General features: G+C 37.0%; 2 protein-coding genes across 6 annotated transcripts in view; one reads left to right on the top strand and one right to left on the bottom strand.

Moving 5' to 3' along the window:
• Positions 1–14,478, top strand: part of LOC116307323 (uncharacterized) — a 31,923-nt gene extending 17,445 nt beyond the window's left edge. For 2 of the 5 annotated variants that reach the window (XM_031717535.2, XM_031717512.2), the window contains exons 2-4: positions 6,842–6,983; positions 11,818–11,969; positions 12,885–14,478. In XM_031717535.2, the coding sequence (XP_031573395.1) occupies positions 6,878–6,983; positions 11,818–11,969; positions 12,885–13,322 (696 nt within the window). In that variant the 5' untranslated portion in view covers positions 6,842–6,877 and the 3' untranslated portion in view covers positions 13,323–14,478. Of the gene's footprint in view, positions 1–6,381; positions 6,648–6,841; positions 6,984–11,817; positions 11,970–12,884 lie in introns of those variants that run through there. The other 3 variants (XM_031717544.2, XM_089037217.1, XM_031717528.2) reach the window with 3 other exon arrangements.
• On the bottom strand, positions 14,479–25,361 carry LOC116307473 (acetylserotonin O-methyltransferase). Its single transcript, XM_031717744.2, has 4 exons — positions 25,206–25,361; positions 20,931–21,492; positions 18,052–18,327; positions 14,479–17,193 (listed from the first exon to the last, which is right to left on the bottom strand). The coding sequence occupies exons 2-4, from the start codon at positions 21,487–21,489 to the stop codon at positions 16,976–16,978; spliced, it is 1,053 nt and encodes a 350-aa protein (XP_031573604.1). The 5' UTR covers positions 21,490–21,492; positions 25,206–25,361; the 3' UTR covers positions 14,479–16,975.
• Between the last annotated feature and the right edge of the window lie 470 nt (positions 25,362–25,831).

Raw genomic sequence — 25,831 nt, 5'->3', positions numbered from 1 at the left:
TGTTGTTAGCTCCTTTTCTTCTATGTCAGTTCCATGCTAAAGAGCTACCCTGATAAGTAAATGGTAACTTAATTAATTCCTTGAGGTTCAGTGTGAGCTTGTAAAAGATTCAGATTGGTTTGTAATGAGCGTACTTGGAAATGTACTACTTCTTATAAATCATCTTAAGTGAAAAAATAACAAGCACTGAAACAAAAGACAACTGATAACGACAACAACTAAAACTATAAAAACCAAGTAAATGAATCTCGGATAACTCTCGGATTGAATTGGAATTTAACGAGGGAGGAAAACTGAATCGAAAAAAAAACAGGGAAAAAACCCTCAAATTCTACCCACGTGTGCAGTATATTAATTGACGTTACCACATCAGAACACACATATTGGGGTTTTTTTAATTAGGTTGTTATATTGGAACCATTGTTAGTCACATTCTACCACTGGTATTTCCGCGTCAATCTTTCTTTTCATTCCATTTACTCTCAATTAATCCTATATCCCATATCCTGGATTGAACATTATTCCTACTTAGGTTTATGAGCAGATTGTAGAACGGATAAAACGTATAAACTAGTTTTTTTGCGCAATATTTCCACATGACAGGCATTTGTCGATAACAAATGATTTTAAGTTTTAAATTTCGACTAAAAGAAACTAAATAAAATAAGAGAAGATTGTCTCTGGAAATGAGCCCAAAGTTTGGTACCGATATTACAAAGTGGCTGTTTTCACGTTGTAAATGCATTTTGTCCCTTCCCTCTTCTTACCATAGTTCCTACTGCTGATTTACGTTCTTACTAAATGAGTAAGTGAGTTTGTAATTTCATGTGACATGGATTATAATTTTCTTAGCCTTAAGATCGGGCAAGCTCTTTTTCATTATACTCGCGGTTAGCTAGTCTTTCTGTCAGGATGAACTCACTCCTCTGTGCCTTATGATTTTAGGTTCTTTTCTCCGTATTTGGAAAGATTCGATAAAAAGTTCAGTAAAAGTAGTCAAACAGCAATGACATTACTTATAAAACAATTTATATATTACCCTGGCTGGCAACACTAGTATCCAGGAAGCACCTATTGATGTACCTTTGGCATTCGTTAATAGTGCAGTGAAATAACTATAACTTGAAAATGGTAGTTGTAGGATTGGCAAATAAAAGGAAATCACTAACAAAAAAACTTAAAACAATTAAGAATATGAAAGAAATAAAAAAAGAAGATAAACAAAAACGAAAAAACGAAAGAACGAAAAAAAAAAAAAAAAAAAAAAAGATTTAAAAAAAAAGATATAAAAAATTAAAAAAAAGAAGAAAAAAGTTAACATTTGAGCTCGTAAGTTTTAAAGACTCCTGAACATCGTTGGCTCGATAGTATAATATTATTTTCAGTATATAATTTTTCTTAATGTTCCATTTTTTCATTCTTTCCGTCGTCCCTTTTATTGATTTATTTTCTTCTTTCTTTCTGCCTTCTATTGTTTTTTCTATCTCCTCGACCCCTTTCTGTCATCTTAATGTTATCCTTTATAAATGTCTTAATTTATCTTGGGCTTTGACGATTTAATAAGATTAGTATGGTTGATTAGAATGGTTTGCAGTCTACTACATACACATATTTTCTGTCTTAAGTTGTTATCATGATAGTTATTTATAATTGATTGGCATAGTAAGCTTATCACACTAAATTGAAGATGCCATACTAAGATACAAAAGTACCACCAATTACAGCAACAAAAACAACCAATACTTTAGCAATCTAAATTTCAAAAAAAAAAAAAAAAAGATTAATTCACGAGAAAAAGAATATTAAAACAGAAAACTATAATAACATAATTCAAATAACGGTAGAAGCCTGCCCCATAAATCAGTAAAACAAACTTTAAGTAAATGTTTGCATTGCTCTTTAAAAATTCCTTAACTAACCATTTTTGAGGCTTTAAGAACGGCTGTTATTGGCAACCGCTTCAGCAGGTCATGGCATCTCAGCTAATTCGAGCACATTTCTATTTAACAAAAATGCCTTAGTTATTACCTAGCAACCTAGTGCCGAATTAATCATTCAATAGTTCAAAATGCAGCTACTGATTCACTTTCAAGAACTAAAACTAAGAACTTCCACTGTCAAAGAAATAGTATTAGACCGTCCGAGAACACAGGCTGAAAAATAAAATGAAAATGAATTACTGAGCATCAAGATCAACTGAATAAAGATTTCACCGTACATCTATTGAACTCATTTATGAAGCTATTTTACTCAAGCTGTGCGCTGCACGACTGATTCCATCAATTTTGGTGACAAACTCTCCCACTTTGTCAGCGGTTGGCGCTCAAAGGTCAAAACAAAAAACAAAAGAAGAAAAGTTGGTGGTGAAACAAACTCGATACCGGCACCTTTGCATATCATGACACACGGTACTGAAATAAAAAACGTTTAAAATCGTATAACAGATGTTACAATCACATGTGCAACTGGTACATTTCAAGACTCTTCACAGTCCGGAAACTATGCTAGTACTGCTAATGAACGCGAAGAAGCACGACGCCATAAATAACGCAGCAATCTACGACGCACTTGAATGGCTTTTATGTAACACGGGATTTTTTCACAGCCAAACTATGTTGCATAGTAAACTCATTGTCACGTGACTGACTAAGTAGTAGCGCTCTCCAGCAACGCTGGAGCTCGTAGTTTACAATTAGATTTGAAATTGCTTTTTGCCCATCTTATGCCTCCCTGAATACGACAGAGGCACGCAAACATGAACACTCGGTTGTGGGGGAAGAGTTAAGGACGGAAACTGCTAGTTTGTTATAGTTGATCAGGGCATTTCTACATTCCTTAAAAAAGAGTGAAAAAAAGAACAACATTATGTAGTGATGCGCGTGCACGTTGATCACAGGAGGTAAATTGAGGCAGTCACGTCTTTCCGATCTGGCATCCATACCCCTCGCTATCTTCCTATGATAATAACCGCAGTGTAACGAGTAACGAAAAGCGCATGAAGTTCGCTTCCTGCCGGCTTTATGCCTTGCACCGCCAATTCCTTTACGAAAGTCTGAAAAAGTGAAAGAAAAAGATCTATAATTGCAAGTCCACTAGACCTCACGCACGCCATTCCATACGGCTTTATCTCCCAGAATCCTACCCACCACACACATACAAATGAGTAGATTGTAAGTAAACTTGCTTCCGTTCAACTCACAGGACTTCTAGAAGAAGCAAGATATATGGGCTTCAATAAAATGTAGCAACATGAAATCTGTTCACAAATGTTGTAATGTAAGCTTTTGAAAACGCGATTACTAAATGGAAAACCGAAAATGCAGCGAGAAAAAAAATGCTCTTACTGGCTTTGAGTATATTTTGATCTGAATTTATGCAAGGGGAACGGTGTGGAGTCACTTTTCTATTTCTCACGAAATTCAGAAGCTGGTCAGTAGAAATTGGTATATCTCAGTTGTGATTATTTATTAATTATTCCTCTCACCACTGGAGGAAATGATTAGTATTCGTAAGTACTCGATGGCACTGAACACACATAATAGTACATGAAAACAATGCATTCGTTGTCTTTTTATAGAACTCCAAGGAAATGAAAAAAACCACAGTATCGTTTCGTTATTATAAGATCAAAAAAGGTCTATATATAGTTCATTTAAAGATAGTCCAATTTTTATAGGATTTTTTATTCAAGCTTAATATTTATAATTTCATGCAAAGCCTCTAATTGTAAATCTATTTGCGAATTTCAAAAAAAAAAAATTCTTCTTATCAATGGCAAGTTTTGATCCAGACGGTAGCCCCCGAGCCTACGTGGCCTCGAGTTCGTGGTTTTTCGAAAGTGCTCATTGCGCGTTCGTATTGGTCACGTAGAGTTGACAGATCTGGATATTTCCAGATGAATCGAATGCTTTGCAATCTTGATATTGGACTAATCAATCAATCGGTGCCTAGATACAACATTTAATGTCCAAGTAATCAATGATATACGAGGCTGTTGTCAAAAACGGAAGGCTATATTGATCTGAAATTTGATGGAATTTCGTTTGTGTACACACTGGACTCGTGTTGGCTGAAGAAAAGCTGCTCGCGGGCAAACATGTGAGAATCGAGAATTAACGGATACTGAAAAAATTGTCGCCTCAATCAATTAACAATATTTAGTTTCTCCTCGAATGTCTGTGTATTTTTCGTATTCTTACCTAAATCAATCGCAGTACGTAAAACTGATTCAGGCAATACTCGTAATATTAAGCATCGATGTCAAGTAATTAAAGGATGTCGAGCTCTGCAGATGCTTATAAGTACAGGTACATGCTTTAGGTATCTGAAAGGCCAGTCAGAGTGACGCCTCTAAAGTGTGTTTGGTGCTGCGAATGGTAACGTTTTCGTCAGAATGGCGTCAAACAATTGCCAGGGAGATACGGCGTTCTAAAACGGTTGATCCCGCCTCTTTTCGCGTTTGCAACCGATATGGTGTTCTTATTTTGACTTTTCTTTTGATTTGGACTTGATAACTGCCGTCAGTCTCACTCTCTGTTGCAATTGAATAAATAATGAACACAATCAGCTCCGTAAGACAATATAAAGCTCTTAGCCAGGCCTTGTACTAATTTGTCCCCATGGCAAAAAAGAGTCTTTAAAAAAATCATCAATTAAATTCGTGGTCAAAAAACCTCTTTATTCAGGAAAAGTGAATTTCTTTGTGATTGATGATAAAGCTGTTCCATCTTGTAAGATATACTGGCCGGATTTTAATGGTTTGTGAAGTGTAGGGGGTGGGAAAATGGATCAAACAAGGGCCTTGATAATTTATCTGGTGCTTTCTTCACTGTTATCTGCGTAAAATACTGAAGTTATCACCGATTCTTCCGGGGGTGTAAAAAGGGGGATTAATATCGAGCGATAAGGTTAGCACCATTAATACTTACTGTTGCTTCATTGCATCGAAGAAGTATAGTTTTTTGGACGAACAAAATTGATAAAATCTATTACTTTCTTCATTGTATAATGAGCTTCTGTTTAAGGTTCTGACCTACCCGTGAAAACTGCGGCTAAAATTACCAATCTGTTACAAGTGGCATTTCTTTAGGTATTAAAAAAATGAATGTAGACAACAAATCGAATATACCAACTTTTAGAAAGGATTTCTCAATGTTCTGGTTGTTTGCGCAAGTGGTTAGTGCTGAACAAGCCATGACCATAACAAAAGAAAGAACGCTATGGTTTCTTTCAGTAGATATAGCTCATGATCGTGATTTGCCTTGTGGTATTTGTGGCGTAGAAGTTTGTTGCAAGGATGCCTAGGAAACAATTTGAAAAGAAGCCATTCCTCAAAATTTCCTATATTTTTGTGTTGTGTGACTCAATATTGAAGCGAAAATGAATTCAGTAGTAAAGCATCAAACATCCGAATTCTCTGGGCACATTTGAGTGAGTGGAAAGGATATCAACAAGGGCATGCATTGTGTCACTTGAGAATTCCAAACGGAAAAGCAAACCGGAAACACTTAGCTGGATAGAAATCTCCTGCTAATCACGGTATCGTACATCGCCATGTTTTGTTCCTCGTTTTTTTCAGGCAAATCATCATACTTTGCTTCATACACCCCAAGGAACATGAACCCCTTGGAGTTTGATTTAAATAGGAAACTGTGAACCAATTTATTTTCTCTTCTCCCACGAGAAAAGCCACGTGCAAGCCAAACGAATATGTCATAAACGAGAAGCAGATAAGACTTTGATTGGCAGCTGTCAAATTACTGTCGTGAGTGCTGGCAGCTCGAGCCACTAAATGGGTTTTTATTGAGTGTGATTCTACAAGCCTCCACAATTACTCTAAGTTGTTTGTTTAAAATTTCATTTACTTGACGTGGCCCTGCTTAGTATCTTGTTGCTGGTGAACAGTCGTATCTTTTTTTCTTGTTCGTTTGTCTTGCTGTCGTAACGCTTAAGAGGATTCCCTCCCCCTCTCTTGACCTCCTATCGTTAAGGTTACCAAAATAACGTCTTCCAACTCCTTAATAGCCTCGCGAGAACTCTACAGCAAATGTAAGTGTTTACAATGAACGAGACATTTCAATAAATGGACATATACCATTTAGAAAAAAACCTCTTGACAAATCATACCACTTTTGAAAGGCACTTTCAAGGGCTTAATTCACCACAATACGTTCATTTTTCTTTTAGGCTAGAGAGAGGGTTAGTTTTGGTGCATACTGTAAGACTCGAGCAAGCGTCGTTTAGTCTAGGAGGGTTAAATCTTGGGTCAACGTATGAGCGATACATGAACCACACACTTTTTTGGCACTAGTTTTTTGCATGGAATTGAGACACACTACTGCGAGGGGAAGTCAACTATTTCCTCTTGCGTAGACAGTTCGTCGGATACTAAACAGTGAATGTCCACAGACCCCACGACTGACAGGGGCAGCTCGGTATCTAGAATCGAATTACACGAAAGAGACACTAAGAATCAAAAAACCATCATCCGAAGATTACAGTTGACGTGGGTTTACGAATAAACTGGAATTCACTAAGAGAGTGGTAGGAATAGGAAGTGATGTGTGTATGTGTGTTTTTAGGGGGGTATTCAGATAGATCAAGTCTCTTTATCTTGCACCATCAAGATGGTTGGTCCGCATTATCAGGTCTGAAATGACATACTAACCAATGTGTGCTTTTGTTTTTCTTGATGTCTAATTAAAACGATGACAGCTCAGGGACAGCTCACGGCCTGGAACATACAGAGCACCATTTTCACCGACTACAACACTACTAATGAGCTCGCAAACTAGCACTCTTTTTGAACCTTTGTAAATTTCATTCCTTTCTCTCTCAATAGTGCAGATTTGAAAGTGAGCAAGAACGAGCGTTCAGAATGGCAGGGATGTTTGGTAGACTTCCACCATATCCAATGAATGGCCTCAACTATCCTTCGCCAAACTTTGACTATTTCACCGCAGAAGCGCATGGCCAGATGTTTGGTAAGCATGCTTAGGCTCACTATACTCTCTAGAATTTTATAATTTTTACTTCTTTAATGAAATCTAAGTTCTATGGAACAGCAGTAAGGGGTTCAGCAAGAGGAAATATCAACAATCACTTCATGTTCTCAGCGATCGACTCTCTTGATGAATAGATTGACGATCGTGCAGATCGTGAGGCAAGAGAGTGAGAGTATACCTAGCTTCGCTTGCTCTAGAAATGAATATAGAGGAACCTTTCTTTTCTAAGTACGAACACTGCTGTTCCTAGATGCCCGTGTTGTCATTGTATTTATATATTCAAAATATTTGTGTCATTGAAAAAGACGAACAAATGATTACGTTTCACAAAACCACAATGCGTCTTCATCGCGATCAAACCAACCAGCACAGTGCCGTGAATGATTTGATTTCCCTTCTCGCTCTAGAGCCTTCGGTCGTAGCGTTTATTCACCATGAACTGAAATTTATCCTTTTAGCATTTGTTGTTATTTGAAAATCCACAAAAAAAGGCAAAAACTCCGTTCAAACAGAACGACAGTCTTGAAAATCTGAGCAATATGGCTCGGTTTGCAAACGTGCAGGTGACAACGAATACATTAGGGACTCCCTTAAGACCGATCAAAAGATACAAAATGCACCCCGACCTAGAAATATTTACTCCAGGGAAACTGTTACAAGAATGGAATCAAAGAATTTAGAAATATAAGGGGTTGCGATTTCTTCGACGACAAAACAGATTGCTGTAATATACCGGTTAAGGCTTTTGCTGTTCAGGAATTATTAGGAATCCATCTGAACGTTCCAGGAGTAAGAACGTATCTTGAGTAATTCGAGCATTTCAGCAAGGGCTTTTTTACAGTCACTCGTTATTCTTTGTAGTGAACAATTAACAAACGGTGTGAAACTGTAAATTCGTCTCTTTGTGGAATGTTTTACGCAGTCTGGCTTGCTGTGATCAGTCTTCTGACCGACGTACGGTGAGCAATGTGGTTTGAATTTCTTCGCGATGATTCAGAAAAGATCTGTTGACAAACCCGGCTTAGAGTAGCCGTTATTGTGTACACGCACATCAAAAGAAAAGCAAAGGAAAATTGAACGTAGATGAGCCAGAAAACAAGAAAGCAAACACAGTTTACTGTATAAACAATTATTAAACAATTTCGTGCGGTGACAATGAGTTTGCTAAATAATGTTTACCTTGGAGTTGTCAACATTCGAACAGGCAAATAACCTTTAAGAATCACCAAAATCGAGAGAAAATAAGTAAAGTAAGGGCCTAAGTGCAGCTATCTTTCTGGCATCTTTTTGTTTCTTTTTTGAGTTTTAAAGACGCATTGCCAGTGTGTTTGTCTTTCTGGTTATTCTTCATGCTAACGGTGGGGTTCCAGTAACGTCTTGATTGATACGATAACATGCTCGATACCTTGATTTAGGAAAGCTAACTTTATTACCAAAAAGTCAATACTTCTTTAAAAAAAAAAGATCCAAAATAGACTTTACTTTAAGCCACCTCATTTAATCTTGTGGCCGGGTTGTCTATCTTATACTGATACTGAATTTACTTTAGCAAATCTAGGTTATCTAATTGCTGGTCAAATAAACTAATATTATCCTTCGGAGCTAACGCTTTTACGTTCAAATATATAATCACTTTTCTTGTGGACTTTTTTTGGGTTTTTCTTTACGTTATCAGAGCCTTATCAGCTAAGCTTTGTTTCTTACTCGTTTAATATCATCCAGCACTGCCCTAAATAAATGTGTCTAATGTGTTATCAGCACTGAACACTACAAGGCAGAACACTCCCCAAAACCAATGCCTCTAAGATTTGACGAACAAAAAATATCTTGTTTTTATGTTTATTTATATTTTTTACTCTTACGTTTTACGGTGATCAGCTTTTGATTTTTCTCTGCGATTCCAATACAACTCGATAGCCTACACATCATAAAGGAAAATAGTTCTGGCCTTTATTACACTGAAATCCTTTGATTTGTCTTCGATGTCTTACAAGGTTTAAAACCAAGTCCCTGGGAAAACAAATTCCAGCCTTATGGCAAGCTTATGTGATAAACGTCGAGTCGATACTTTATTCATAGGCTTTAGAACTCTGGATAATACTACTTGGTGGACTTTACTAGATTCATAAAAAAGATGCCCCTTGATAATCAAAAATGTCGTCGAAGAGCACATCACGCCCCTCCTTCCTATGGCTATTTTGGTATCTTTATCGTTTGGCCTCCATGCTCTGTGGTTATTTTAATATCATTTATCATTTGCCCGGTCAAAGGGGATTTCAATCAAAAAGCTGTTTTATGTTCTCTATTTCAGAATTTATATCCATGAGATCGGTAGTTGGTTATTTGGCTTTGACAAAATGCAATCGAATAAGCACAGCAGGCTTTCTTTTGTTACGTTGTGTTGAATATTCCATTTGCTGCACATCCGAGTCTCTTTTCTTTTTTAAACTGATGATACATACTAGAAAGTAAGGATACCATTAAATGTCGAATTTGGGCCTAAGGAAGATAAAAAAATTGTCCTTTTTTAATATAGAGCCTGACAAATCAAACCAGAGAGGCCTTTCCAATGAAACAAAATACGATCAACTTTTAGACTAAGCATGGCTAATTTCCCCCCTTCAAAATGTCAGTTCAATAAAATTCAATCCTGCCAAATCTAGTAATCTACAACTTTAACTTTTTTTTAAGAAAATCAAAATTTGATCAGCACAGTCTTCGATTTACTAAATTTTGTGTTTCTCCTGGTAATATCAAAAGGTTTTGTAAAAAATTTTAAAGCCGTTATGAAGCCTCCTTCAAGCACTGCATAAATTAAAAATGTTTGGCCCTTGAACAGGGCGGAGTAGCGGAAAAGCTTTGGTTATTGTGGTAGAAAGCGGACCACGTGATATTAAGTGGCACTGATCTATATGATATAAGGTTTTTCCCGTCTTTCCTGGCTCAATGGTCTTATAAGAAACAATTCCTGTAAGAAATAAATGTAACGGTAATTTCCAAATGGATCTAGTGTCGCTTTACTCGATTCTGCGGGGTGCACTTCATTGGTCTTTTAGCAATAAAAGCAATGAAATTTGGAACAAGATCGATGACCAAAAATATTAACAAGATTAAGCCATTCTTTTTGTAAAACTAAAAAAGGCCTTGACCTCGAAGAGATTTGAGCAAGAATTGTTATCAACAACTAAGGAGGCTAAATGTATTTGGTACAAAATATATTTTCATCTCTTAAAGAATTCTTCTTGCTATTGGTAAATATTTCATGTCGAAGAATGATTTTACATGGCCGTACAGTGAAACGTTTTGTGAATAGTGAGTAAGTCGATGTAAAACAAAAGAAAACAATGGAATTAGTTTCTACTATATGCTACGCTTTTTTTCACTTGCAAAGTAAAATCGTTATTTACTTGTACATCAACGCTACGTTCGCGAAAACAGGAAAATCTAAGACCACCAGCGGTGGAAAAAATTTATGAATTATTCGAGTTCCCCATCAAGGTTTACTAAAAAAACTATCTTTATTTTCTTGGAGCGTGTTGAAACAACGTTCAAAATTCTTGAGGAATTCTAGTTTTTGTTTTTCTCGTTGGAGTGTGTTATTCTTACTTACTACAAGAATAGAACAAATGTGTTAGACAACGTTGCAAAAGATAGACATCATGTGACTATGGTATTTCTTTGCGAAAACAAGTCGTTGAGTTATTGGAAGACTTTACCTAGTACAAAACCAAAAAAAAACTCCTTCAAAATGTTGCCGATGAATCAAGGTTCCGCTGAAGACCACAAAACACATTTTCAACGTAAGTCTCTAAGCAATTGATTTGTTTTTCAAACTGATCCTATATTTTCACTGATGTGTTCAGCAATTGGTGAAGGTGAAAATTCTTTCTTTTAAGACATTGGCTTTTTCCACTTAGCTGCATTTTTGATTATTTTTATGAATCAGTTTGCCATCTTGGTACCGTACGTCCAGACTACGATTAAGGCATCGACATATAATGATGATTGCGTTTGAGTTTTCCATCTTTTTGTCCTCTCTTCCCCTTCAAAGTATATTTCTGTCATAAGATGTTGGGGAAGCATTTTTTGAAGGTTGAAGCCCTAAGAAATATCTCACCATAAACTATAGAGCCACGATAATTAAAGTTTTTACGAAACTCAGTATATAGTAATGACGATCAGAAGTTGGTGGCATTTTTGGGGCAATCGGAGGTAATGCATAACCAAGTCAAAATAACTAAAATATAGCTCGATTTTTAGCCTAGTGTAGGGTTGCAGGCTGCCTTAGTTTTGCACTTCATACACCCAACAATAATGATCATTCCTGGGCATTTAACGTCTAATTTAATCATACCAAACGCTGTACTGTGCTGGTAGATTATGTAGGCAAGGACTGTATATTTTGAAAATAGCTATACAGGAGTTAAGATCTTATTCTAGTGGACCTCCCACATTGATGCGAACTCGCTAATTCACCAAGAAAGCTTTTTAAGCACTTGTAGTTCATAATTATAAAAGGAACTGCTTGCAAGGAGCACACTGCCTCGGGCTCATTGCTACAAAGATCTTCGTATAAGGCGTAACTGCATTATTAATCATGAAATTTCTCGTTTGGTTCATGCGTTAGCAGTTCAAATCCTTATTTGCGGACAGATAAGTGTCTTTGTTTAAAGTAACTGGTCTAAGATGCACATTTTATTTCTTAAAAGATTATCTTCAGCTAATTATCATGAAAATTGTAACTTATTTTCGAAATTTGAAGTGGCATCCACTACATTCTTCTGATGCTAAGAATATTGCCATTTCCCCACAGGGCCACCAAGAAAACAACGCAGAGAAAGAACTACCTTCACAAAGAATCAACTTGAGATTCTCGAGGAACTTTTCGCTAAAACTCGATACCCGGATATCTTTATGAGGGAAGAGGTTGCTATCAAGATTAATTTGCCTGAATCAAGAGTACAGGTGAGGGAGAAAGATATTTTTTTAAACAAAAGTGCCAGCACTACGCCAGTTTACAGCCTGTTTGTTTTCTTTACTCTGGGATGTAAGGTTATGCCTCAACTTTACTAGGAAAAAAATGGAATTATTCGTTTCGTCGTTTGACGTTTCATGATTTTGAATATATACTTTGGATACATTTTCATAACATTTTTACTCAATGACCTAGGGAACTAAGGTATGAAATGTATGGGGCACACCAAAATAAACGAACTCTAAAAACATTTTTAAAGCATCCTTTGTGGTATTATTTTGTGGCTTTGTGTGATTTCGTGTTTCCTGGCTATATTGTTGATGTATTGTACTAATCCTACCGGTGATGGTATTGTGCACGTGGTGATGGTGATGGTGATGGCAATGTATCAGTAGTGACATTGTACTGATCTCAATGGTGATGGTATTGTGCACGTGGTGATGGTGTTGGTGATGGCAGTGTATCAGTAGTGACATTGTAATAATCTCATTGGTTATGATATTTTGTTGATGGTGATGCTAAGAGTGATCCTCTTTGTGTGTGCGTGTGTGTGTGGTGGTAGTGTGTCAATAGTGATCATATAGTGCACTGATAACAGCCCAACGGTGATGGTGTTGTGGTGATGGGGATACTGTTTTTGGTTGGGGTGGTAGTGTGTCAATAGTGACATATAGTATGCTGACAATAAACCAATGGCGATGATATTGAGGTGAAGGGGATGCTGGTAGTGCAGGTAGTGCCAATGGGGGTGGTATTGTAGCAGCAGTATAGTACGTATTTCAACTAATACTAGTTTGCGTTAGAAAAAAATTGTGGAAACTATATATACAGTCATTACCAGTGCGGTTATTGCTACTTCTATTGTTGTTTATAAATTTTAATGAATTTTGATATTTTTGACTCAGGTCTGGTTCAAGAACCGCAGGGCAAAACTGCGTCAATTGAATAAAGGGCAATCTAAATCATCTCCAAAACCAACAAAAAGGAAAACCCCATCACCAGAACCACAACACAGTAAAACCCCATCTCCACCCGTCACCAATCACTACCCTAACAGTAACCCATGGCAACAACAAGCAGTAGACATGAGAATGCCAATGCCTCGATCAAATTACCAGCCACCAAACATGATGAATGGAATGATGGGTAACGTAATGAATGGAGCATGCGCAGTAGGTGGATCTGCCCCGAGGTTCATTCCTCCTCACCCACCACCGTCAGCATACCACCATCCTCCACAGGACTATCCTTATATGGGCAATAATAATGGTGTGTCAGTAAACAACAACATGGTGGGAAATCCCAATGGGCCTCCCAATTATTATTCATCTGCTATGTTATAAATGAAATACATATATATAAATAAATATACATATATATAGATAGATAGATAAAAACTCATTCATATGTATATATTATCGTATAAATCAAGTTACGAGAAAATGATTTGTGGTTTTCAAACTTGTTTGATTGTTGAATTCAAATTGTAAGTACTAGTGCATGTTGGTCTATCTCTGCTATTCTCGTTGAGTCAATAAGTTTCTATAGTTGCCAAAATATAATCCGTTTTGAAAATACAGCTATTTCAAACAAAGTTGGTGAAGGTTTTGCTGCATCTTGCATACCAAGCTCGAAATGCATGTTTTTCTGGTATATTTTCTTCTATGCTGACATTATTTGCATATAAATATAATACATTTCAAGCTTAATTCTCGACTTTCACATCCCCATAATGCCTTGCGTTTTGGGGGGGGGGGGGGGTAACCAATCAAAAAACTGTCCCAAATTGAAAGATTTCTTAATTGAATTTATACTATACCTGCTTTTATCTGTACAATACTGATTATCCGTTATTCCAAGTTATTTTTGCGTGTACAGATCATCAAGAGTTTTGGTCTTTTTTGGTATTTTCAACATTGTCTGATCAACCTTCAGCAAAATAAGTGGGTTTTTACCCTCTGGTTAGCCCCCAAAGACGCAAAGGATTATGAGGGTGTGAAAGTCGAGAATAAGCAACATGCAGCAAGCAGCATGCAACATGCAACATGCAACCAAAACGTTCACCAACATTTTTTTTCTTCAAATAGCTGTATACCTCTTGTAGTAATTACAGAAATACAGTAGGGAGCACACTTCATAAGCTAAAATATAAGATAGAAGCTAACTTTCCAGAAATATCTGTCTACATTTTGTGGATTCTCAGTATCAAAAATCGATAAAGTTATTTATTATGAATTTTAAAATATTCACGAATGTGTTTCTCGACCATTGAGGCCTCGTAGCTTCATGAGCAGATTCAATTTTACAAAATTATCTAGTTATTGTTTTTACTGATTTAGAAAGAATGTAAGCAAAGTCGAAAGTAAGTATGCATGATTAAAACCTAGTTTAATAATGGCTAGGTTGCATTTCAGTTCAGTGATAATAAAATTTATCTTTGCTACAGACCAATGATGTTACAGCCCCTGTTGTTGAAATATTAAAGTGTTGAATACAGAATGTCTTAACAAGCTCTATTTATTCTGGTGCGAGTTCAAAGCAATATCAAAAGTATTGATGGTTTTCACGGCGGCCATGTTGGAATAACTTGACAAAAGAATTGCCAATAAATCCTTTTGTTGTATCCTCCAACATGGCCGCCGTGTCTTTTGTTATTTAATTCTCTTGGGATGGTTGAAAACCATCAATATTCTAAGTATACAATGCTTTTCTCGAGGCATACCATGGAATATCCCTGGAATATGCGTATCTTTTAGCAAAAAAACGAGCGTCGGTTGTGTCGGAGTATACAGTGCAAGAAAGTTCAAGTGATAGAGTAGTTTTCGCATGACTGTGAAAAGTTCAGTGCCATAACCGTGCCGTGCCGTGATGTTTTCTAGAATTTAAATTGGCTGATCTTTTTCTTTCCCTCGCGTGTAAGGAGAGAAAATTCTCGAGCAATGTGATTTATCTGGCGTATCCCTTGTCGTGTCACGACCGTGTTCGTGCCGTGCGTTTTTCACCGAGTCATACGAAAACTGTTCTAAGGAGGATATTCCATGCCGTACAACGAGAAACCATTGTATAACTGTTTTATGCCAGTAAATCTACCACAATGCTTGACGCGAAGGAAAAGAAAAAAAGGGAGTGAAGGACCATAGAACGGCATGTGATAGGTTGTATTTCCAATGGTGTGAGATAAAAACTAGTATGATTTTGATGAACTAATGAACTATATCGACATTATTATACTCTGCGACGGACTACCGGACTACTTGTGGACTCACAAAGTAATGACACAATATTTTTAGAAAGCTATCTTTCACAAAATATAACGCTAATTCCAAAAATGAAAAGAAAAATGGGGTGTCCCGAGCTCGTTTTCGAGAAATTGAATTTTGAATATTACCATCTTGACACGTTTTCGAAAGAAAAATAGCGAAATCGAGCTCGCGGAAAAAAATAACGATGCCATGGAAGTAATTTTCTCAGGACATCTACTGAAACATTGCTAATTCCAAATTTAGCATTTGTTTGCTTAATAAAGTAAAAAAACATTTTCCATAAGTAAAAATTTTTGTTTTTAGACAAATTTAGCTAATACCAATATGTGGGAAACATATAAAACATGGTCGTTTTCGAATTATTCAAATGCCGCTGCGTTCCTTAATTACAGAATCATTTATACACAGGGTAAAGTATTTTTCACTTTACCGTTGGTACTTTTCAATATTTGGACACTGAAATGAGACTTTGACTAAGGTCAACGTCGAACTTCACTAATTGAAACAATGGATAACAAGGCCGTCTGCTTCGATGTCTTTAGGTTCGGCTCATGTGAAGTTCGACGTTTGCCAGAGTCTAAGCCTCATTTCAGTGTCCAAATATTGACAAATACCAATGTTAAAGTAAAAAATGCACAACTACAACAATACAAACACTTTGAAATTCCACAATCATTCCATACAAATCGAGGCTAACCCTGTAGTACAGAGAATTCGAAACTGCAGTATTCTTATAGGAGGCCATAAAGAACCCTTGCAGCACTTTGGAATGCAGCTCAATCTAGAAAACAAAACAATAGATTCCAAATCTCATGTGGTCGGAATTCTTTTGCATTGACGTCACGCGCAAGGGGTCTATTGAATTTGCTTTAGAATGACTGTGCGTACTTTGCAATGAGGTGCGTCGACTGAATTTCGGCTTACATTATTTCACCTTTTCATCAGATATCACTGTGTATTTGATATTATTGTCGTTGTTGTTGTTGCGCAATTTTTTACAATTTTTTTCACGTATATATGGTATGCATTCCACACATCTTGTAAACTAAGAATAAAGATCTAATTCCGCTTTCGAAAAAATGGCAAACGTACGTAATATCCATCTCCATTTTGACCTTGAACTTGAGATAACCTGACATCATAAATGTAATATCTGCACGATACAGATAATATTTTTATCATATCAAGTTTACTCAATATCTGAGATTGGCCGAAGGCTCTTGGCCGTTGGGGCCTTATCTTCTATGTTGATTCTGCGCAATGATTCTGCGCAATGCAGCTGTTGCATGATGACCTAATTTTACTCCCACTACCAGAATGCTTCACGAGTTTTCTTTTTTGAGTTCATTTTTATTATCTTGCGAAAGTATTTGGTGAACATCTTTTAACCAGCAAAATGCATGTGAGCGGTTTTCGTATAAGTACGAAAACATACGATACTAGTATATGCAACTCGTACGCGATCATTGTCTTCCATTAATTCATCGAATCACAGCGCGTTGTTACGGCTATGGTAAGACTACGAAATGGAGCCTTCTCAAAAGTATCGTGGATGCGATGCTAACATGAAAATACAAAAGAAATCACACTTTTTCTCGATGGAATTTGTGGCATTTCTTTTGTATTTCCATGTTTGCCTCTCATTCAAGACAATTTTGAGAAGGGTCCATTGCCTTATCTTATCTTTTCCCACTCATACGAAAACCGCTCTATATTGAAAAAACCATTTGATTTTAAGGCTTGATAGCTAATACTGCATCCAAAAGATTGGAATGAGTATATTTTACTTGGACATCTTTGAAACCATGTTTCTCCAACAAGCGCTTGTAATCTAATCCAGAACTTTCGCGGCCATCAGAAATACAGCGCATGATGAGAGACCAGTACACGGGGGTCATTGGGCCATTCCTGTCGTCATATATAAGACGTTCTCCTAACAGAACACCTCCACCTAGAATCACAAAGAACCATAAAATAAAATCATTCCAATAAACATGGACAATTCTAACAATTCTAATTAAGCACAGTTATAACCCAATAAATAGGTCAAATGAAATGGATACAAAATATTTTAGGTTCAAATTTATTGGGGGGGGGGGGGGGGAGGAGCGGGGGGTTGTTTTGGTTTTCAAAAGCCGCACTTTTCGCTAATAGTGGTCTATCACTAATAGACCACTAGAAGCTCAGCCAATCAGAGTGTAGGATTTGTAATACACCATTAGTAGGTTTATACTAAAACGTATTATAGCACAAGTACGTTTTTTATTTGTAGAGAAGTAATAGCTTATTTTAAAGCAAACCCACTCATATCTTTCTTGGAAAAATCCATGCGCCTACTGACGACAGGGCAGGAAAACGGTTTTTAGCCTTTCGCCATAAGGACAGCTTTATGTATTTAAGCTCAATATTTTGTAAACACGTTCTTTTGGAGCCAAATAGCAAAATATCAAATGCGACCAAAATTTATTAAATGCGTATTTGAGATATAAAGCCGTGTACTTTGGGAGAGGTGATATTTTGATCAGCAGAAAAACTAGCTAAAGTAGCTTTTACTTTAATTCGACAAAATTTCGTCACAAGTTTCGAGCAGCAGTGACACAAATGAAAGGCTTAAAAGTTTGGAGTATTAAATTCAGTTGGGTAAAGGAATAGTGAAAGTAGCGGGCTTGTCGCTTTTCTGCCCTGTTCTTACTGACGTATTTCCGCACGATCTATGTTGAATTATATAAAAGGGCAAATTACCAATCAGAGCGCGCGTTTTATTTGAATTATTTATAATTCATGATTAAAGATAAGAACTGAACGTTACCTGATGGAAGGTGGTTAAATACGTTATCTAAAATGGCGTCACATTCAGCTGGACCCCAGTCATGAAGGATGTGTGTCAGTACGTACAGGTCAGAGGGTGGTAGACTAGGCTTGAAGAAGTCTCCTCCTACGAAGGTGACATTTTCCTGGTTTGGACATTCCTTCAAGGGCGGCTTAAAGTGTGATGAAACCTCGACAACGTTGGGCAGATCAAACACGGTGATTTTCATATTTGGGTAGGCCATACACATAGCATACGCAACGTCACCAGTGCCACCTAATTTTGGAATCAAATATTAATTATTATATGACTGCATGACAATACAATATACAATACAGTACGTAAACTTCATCATTATATGGCAAGGTAATTTTTACGCGCTGATTGGTCAATTTGCGGTCAATAACTTACGGTACGGACCGAAAAATGGAATGGTTCACTGAGTGTACTTAGGATCTTTTATAAATTCATTCGAAAATAAACTAAAACCTCTCTTTCTGAGCGACTCAAACATACATGACTTGTGGCATGCACAGGAAGCCCTTCCAATGCAGTTCTCGTTTGGCATGCGTCTGTCAATTTTACTTTTTTAGCTCCGCCTCTTTTTACTCTTAATGCCTTGCCATATTTTAACCTCGTTTGCTCGGTCCGTACCGTAAGTTATGGATCCTCGTTTTCCCCACTTCTTTTATGGCCCGCGCGCTACGTATATCGCTTGGGCCATAAGGCAGTGGAAAAAACTCTGTCCATAACTTACGGTACGGACCGAGCACTCGGTTAATAAGAGCTATTTACTGACGCGGTTTTCTTTGTTATTCGTAGTGCTTTTCTACCCCATATAGACCTCTTGTATGTGACGTCACAACAGCTCAATTTGGAGGACAAAACAAAATAATTTCAATCTCCTGAGAATTGGAGAATGTTTTTTTTTTTTTGGATCATCGTTTTTCAGCATTAAGCCGCAGCACTGTGTTTTTCGTGACAAATCGAACTGAAATACTTTGGAACGGGTCTTGGACCCCTGAGTTAAAATCTCGTTTATTCCTATTTCCAAAAAGAAGTGGTCATTACCAAAGGTGATAGGGAATAGGCGATAGGAGAAAAGCGATAGGAGATAGGTCATTCTCAGATCGAAGAATAGCTGGAATGACTCGTGCTTCTGCTTCTCGTCAAGAACATGAACCCTAGTGTTGAGACTTATTCATAGTTATTTGTATTCAAGGAAACCATTTCCATGTCGGAATGACTAATAGCATATCGCCTTTGGTGACGTTTTTTGAAATAGTTGTATACCCATGGGGCTGTATGATAAAGGAATAGGGACAAAAACTGTTGCGTTTGTCTCAGCCACGACTGCATATTTGCTTGGAGTGAAGGCATTTAACCCGTGAAATAAAAAATGTAAGTCAACATGTAATAGTCAAATAGACACAAAAGAAAACGATGAAATTAGGGTCTACTAAAGTGTATTAGGCCTAGGGCAAACGTCGAACTTTTCATGCACCGAACTCATTAAAAACAACGGATATCAGGTGATAATGACATTCTCCGATATAAGGGACTATGCAATAATTATCGGGAGGGGGGGTTCTAAAATCCCCCAAATTGGGCTTAAATTAAAGCTAACCCCCCCCCCCCGTGCTAAACGTAAAATAACTTCTCACCCCTCCCCCTTTTGAAATGAAATAACTATCAACCCCCCCCCCCCCCCCCCCCCCCCCATACATCATGATACATCACGACAATGCAAATGTTGTGAGACGTAAAAATGAGGCCATTGAAATACTACAAAAATGTGAACAAACATCATGATGATAGCTTGTTTTCTAAAAGAAGTGGGAAACTCCAAACTGGACTGAGCTGTCATCATAAATTCAACTCAGTAACACTGCACTTTATTACTACTGGTATTGAAAGAAACATTAGAGATTTGTTGGATAGCATGGATAAAGCAATGGAAAAGTACTATGCTACCTATATGATTGGATCGAAACAGAAGTCATCAGTTTCACGGAAGAAAAAAGAAAATAAGAAAAAAGCTAAAAAAACGCAAATCCTCGACAATTTCGGAAGAAAAGGGCATGTGTTATATTTAATTCCTTAGGAGGAAATCCTTCAGCAAAATGAATACAGCCTTGAGAGAGATATATGGCACCCGACAACTTGATAATATTGTTGAGGACACTCTACTTATATATACATCTCAAACTGACAAATCCTGCCTGAGGGATCTTCTTTCTTCGAAATGTTTTGTTGGGGAAGCCAAGGAGCTTGTTCAGAACTTCTGTTTTTATCCTTGACTATAGCACTAAATATCATGAGCATAAAGCTAGAAGAATTATTACAAAGCAAAACAAAAAAGACATGACATAGTCAGTTGTCTTATATACAGTCAATCAATGTGGCATAACTTTACCACAGTACAGTATAGGAAAGTCTTGACTCTTTTTTGTACTGTCTTTATTACAAAGGATACTCAGTTTATACTTTATATTTCAACACATATGATTTTGAGGTTGCACCTGGGACAAGTTGTGCTCTTTATACAGTAAAAAAATATAACCATGAAAGTTTATTTTAAATAGTACGTTTATATGCATCTTTTCAATTTTATAGAGAACAAAATCCCAAATTGACTCATGACCCCCCCCCCCCCTCTCCATATCTAAGCAATTAGCTTCTAACCCCCTCTACCCTACACTCGAATTTAACTTTTGACCCCCCTATTAATCTTAGAACTCCCTCCCCCCCCCCCCCCCCCCGATAATTATTGCACAGTCCCTAATTAAGTTCGGCGCATGGACAGTTCGACGTTTGCCCTAGGCCTTAGTCTAATATCTATGTACATACGATCAGAAGCACGCGCAGAACTGACTAACCTCCAACGTCACACAGTCGCGGGAAACGACTTAAATCAAACGCAGTCGCGAAGATACTAGTAGCAGACTTGACGGATCCCCGCATACCCTCTTGAAAGTGTATCAACTTTTCTTTGCTAGAGTAGTTATTCTTGAACAAGTCATTAGATGTGGCGTTAAAGGTTCTTTGCCATTGGCTTTGTCCTTCACGAATTGCGCTAGTCAGGTTACCCGTCAGAGGCTTGTTCGTTTTCATCACGTGCATCACATATCCATACATATAAGTTGGGCTTGACTTCCTAAAACAATCTCCCATCGAAGAGTTAGAGTAGAGTGCCTCATCTGGATTATCACCATGCTTGACCAACAGTTCCAGGCTAACCAAGGCATCTAGTAGTCTACAGACGGCATCGTGGTCGCCAGAGATTTGTTCTGCTATTTTTTGGGAAGGTTGTGGTGTTTCAACAACGTCAAAGATGCCTAATTCACAGGCCGTGAATATGGCCTGGGAGGCACAGAATCCGTGAATGTAATCAAACACTTTTTGCGGTACTGGTGAACAAATTCCTGATGAAGCCATAGTCTAGGGGGGAAAAAATTGGATTTGAAAATCCTTTGATTACAGATTAATCAGCTATCTAACATTCATCAAAGATTCCCAATAGTCCAGTTTCGAGTTCCAAATTACCGCTGTGTTTCTTGATTACAGACTCATTTACTCAGGCTTAGCCTCAAATCAGTGTCTAATTACTCGCAAATACCAACGGTAAAGTAAAGAATGCACAACTTCAACAATACGAGCACTTTGAAACTTGACAGACCTTGACTGGAACACGTGAATATTCTTCACAAAATCGAGGCTAAGCCTGAGTAAATGAGTCTGTAATCAAGGAACACAGCGGTAATTTGGGACTCGAAAAGGATCTATTCACATGCCACGAATGTGGTCTGAGAGGCACAAAATCCGGCCGTGAATGTAATCAAACAGGTTTGATCAACTATCTGAAATAAGTAGTATGTTGCCCGTGAGATCCTGCACTGGCTGGAACGTCGGGAACGGAACGGAACGGTACGTAAAGGATATTCAAATCTCAAATACCACAAACATGAATATATTCGGCCTATCTTTCATTTTGTACCTGACTTTGAATAGTTTTTAGGTCTTAGGCACCCCACCACCATTAAATAATATGTAACAATAACTCCACAGGCTCCCTATCGAGGCAAAGATACGCTTCAAAGTTCTTGCCCGCTTATTTCAAGAACTTGCTTTCCCCCTCAAACGCACGAGGCTACTAAGATATTCAAACAAAAACCTTCTAACAATATCTAAGTCACGAACACGTAACTATGGTGACCGAACTTTTTCTATAGCTGATCCTAAACTTTGGAACAATTTGCCGTACTCTCTACGTCTTGAGGTTTCTATCTTAAAACGTTTTTAAAAGAATTCAAAGTAATTTTTGTTTAGGACTTCTTCTCGATAGAGATATTTTTTTGCATTTTACATAGTTTATCAAAATATCTGTTAATAGCTTTTATTTTCTTTTTGTAGTGTTTATATTGTAAAGAGCATCGAGACTTTTGTTTGTTATGCGCTTTTTAAGAATTAGGGGATGGTCATAAAGTTAAGGAGGGTGGACGGATAAAAATAGGGGGTGAATTACACAATTTTAAACATCTTAAAAGGGGTTGGCTGTCTTTAAAACTGTACATTAAACTATACATCATTTCTATTTCCTGCATGGAAACTTGGGGGGTCACCATTTTTTCGACCCTCGTTTTATACTCGGCCAGGTTCCTTCAAATCCAGTTTTACGCATTTCTTCCCAGTCAGGAATAACTATTGACATTCAAGTCGACTTCTATAGATAATCAGTATTCGAGCGAGCCATGATCACATAATAACTTGAAATGGCTGTCGAGTTAAGCGGAATTTCTTTGAACTCGTCCCTTCCACTAACTTTGATTGACGGAATCCAGACGAATATGGAGCCGCCTAGGTTGCGTAATTTTGAAAATGGGTTTAATCAATCTGGAAATCTAGATCATTAGAAAATTCGAAATTTTTGATATCCCAATGGACATCAATATATTATTACCCGCGAGCATTCGCATTGAGTGTTATGTTAAAGGTTTCCATGACAAAATTAAAGTACGTTGTAACGTAAAATCAGCCAGGCATCCTAAAACAAATTATCGCTTGACCGTACCAAACATCTAAGGCGTGAAATATTTTTGCTAAAATTTATTCAGTTTCATCTCTATCGCCCTTGCATTATCAACACAGTTGTTCTAATTATTTCAGTAATTTAGCGATTTAAGGTGGCTGGACCCCCTCACGCTTGACCGCTACCTTCCACTTTTGGAAGGATTTACTCCCGAAGCATGGTAATACACAGGTTTTTTTCATTCAAACGTGGGACGTTTGTCACAACTCTGTATTACCATGCTTCGGGAGTAAATCGGAAAGCGGCCAAGCGAGATCAGACCGCGCATGGTGCGAAAGAATTTGGTGTTATGGTCATTAGCAAACAATAGAATTCCCAGAGCATCAAATCGTTGGGAAACGATCAATGTTTTCTGTGTTTTTCGTTCGCTTTAGACCGCTTTAAATGTATTCAATAGTCTTGCAATTTTGTGTAATATTAGTTTAAGTTCAAATTTGTATCCTGACGTAATTTTGAGAGAAATGATCAGCGAATTTTAGAATAATGGAAGATCTAGTAAGATTGACTAGAAAACTGCGATGAAAAGTGCGCATCAAATGTTTACCCCGTCTTCTGCACTATACGTTTTCACAAAATCGCATAAGTAGATTACCTTCAAAATGTTCCTTTTAAAACTAGATACAGAGTAAAACTAAATGAGCAATGACTTTTGTGAATATGTAGCTCTGAAATATTAATTTCGGCCGTATCAAATCCATTGTTTAGTTTTGAAGTAGATTACGCACTATATTTAAATAATCTCAAATATCTCATAATTAGCTAGATAGATTTTTTCAAAAATCCCTACAAATGGAGGCATTTAGTATATAATTATGTGGTACGAAGCATTTTAGTGTTGAACGCTCTGCAAGGCTAAAATTATTTTCTAAACGAAAACAATTTTTTCATCATAATCACGTGTTATGACGTCCGATCTCACTAAAAATTACATCAAACATTAATTCAATCTTTATGTGACTTATGTGCAAAAAAGATTTGCAATCGGATAAAACACGTTTATGCACCAGCTTTCCAAAAGTGGAAGGTAGCGGTCAAGCGTGAGGGGGTCCAGCCACCTTAACTCAACAACAAAAAGACGTTTATAACATTATCAATAGAACAAGTATTTTAAAAAACAAAGAAAATGAGTGTTTTCAATATATAAATTGCAGGCTCAATCAAAATTGCTGGTTTTCAATCATTCCTAAGAGAATGAAATAACCAAAGACACGGTGGCCATGTTGGATGATATAACGGAGACTAATGATAAATCTTTTGTTAAATTCATCCAACATGGCGGCTGTGAAAACCATCAATAATGAAAGCATTTTCGAATATTCATTGAATATTCAAATACTATAAGTTTTAGGAGATAAAATATAATTATTTGCCAATGCATTTGTTTTCTAGGTTTACTTTATCAAATTGAGCTGATCCTTGCAGTATATCAAGCAACTTATGCAGCTGCAAATTGAAAGATTCAGAAAAAAATTAGGTTTACTTTGTATATTATGTCTGCCTGTGACCACCTGAGATGTGTCTACGTGACATGCAATAAACTAATTGTACTCATCAATAAACAGTTCAGTTGCATTCTCTATTTCTCTTGGTTGCAAAATTGATAAAGGTTTTTTCAACAAATAAATAAATTACAAATACTAACCACCACAAGCGCAATGTTAAATATGTGCATATGATTTGCAGGATATTATTCTTTATTATATAGATATTGATGAAATACCAGGTTTTCTCTAGTGTCGAAAACTTGATATTTTTCACCAGTGGAAGATACTATATCTTTCACACGTGAAGATATCGCTGTTGGCATAGTAACGTATTTTAATAAAGAATTTTCGATATCTATATGATAAACAGAACATTACATGGCCGCTTGGATATAATTTCTAAACTTCTCGTGTTCAATTTCGCCTCGCTCACCCGTGAGATATCAAAATGGCAGCAGAAAGCAACGATATTTTTGCTCTAATTTATCATATTTGCTTCTTGCATTACTTCGACAATTACGGGAAATACAAATAAAAGAAGATTACAAATTCATTCAAGGTTTATGACCGACAGAGCTTACCTACAAGACTGCAAGACCAAAAGAACCACAGTGCGAGTGAGATTAGATAACTAGTTACTCCTACCCGTATACGTGTGACTACGCGTAGTCACACGGCTGTTTCAAATAGGAATTTTAGTCCGCTGACCAAAAGTATGGCTGACGCTATTCTTGCGTAAAACTATATATCATATTACGAGAAGTGTGGCCTCGAATTTCGACTTCTTCCAAAACAAGAAGGGATCGCTGATCGTGATGAAATTATTTACTTTATTCGTGGATTATGTCGAGTGCGAAATGCATGGTCTTTGTGTCTAAAAGATCCAGAGAATGATGGAATGACAAGGTCTATAAATATTGTCTGGGAAAGCTAAGAAAGCATAAGCTTTATCCAAAGGTAAGTAAGCTTAACATAACTGTACTTAAATATTATGAAACGTATATATGTTTTAAAGAAATCGTTCTAGTTTTATGAATAGCTGAAGATTGCGATTACGACCGTGAAGTTTCGACTTTAAAATTATTAAACTTCGAGCAAACAACTATGACTATCTTAAGTTTTTTCATCTTTTCACGGTGTATAATTTACCTTTTCATCATTACTGTTTCATTAGAAACACCGACGCAGCTCACACTAGTTTTTAGCT

The sequence above is a fragment of the Actinia tenebrosa genome, unplaced genomic scaffold, assembly GCF_029948245.1.
Source record: "Actinia tenebrosa isolate PJP-AT-01 unplaced genomic scaffold, QUT_ActTen_1.0 PGA_scaffold4__44_contigs__length_22323623, whole genome shotgun sequence".
In the NCBI taxonomy this organism is placed as follows: Eukaryota; Metazoa; Cnidaria; class Anthozoa; order Actiniaria; family Actiniidae; genus Actinia; species Actinia tenebrosa.
Note: the sequence above shows the minus strand (reverse complement) of the source record. Positions and strands in the feature narration are given on the sequence as shown.

Coding starts and splice junctions, on each gene's coding strand:
- LOC116307473 (XM_031717744.2), bottom strand. CDS start 21,489: ATGGCTTCATCAGGAATTTGTTCACCAGTACCGCAAAAAGTGTTTGAT. Junction 18,328..20,930: donor GCGACTGTGTGACGTTGGAG/GTTAGTCAGTTC, acceptor TTCCAAAATTAG/GTGGCACTGGTGACGTTGCG. Junction 17,194..18,051: donor ATTTAACCACCTTCCATCAG/GTAACGTTCAGT, acceptor TTGTGATTCTAG/GTGGAGGTGTTCTGTTAGGA.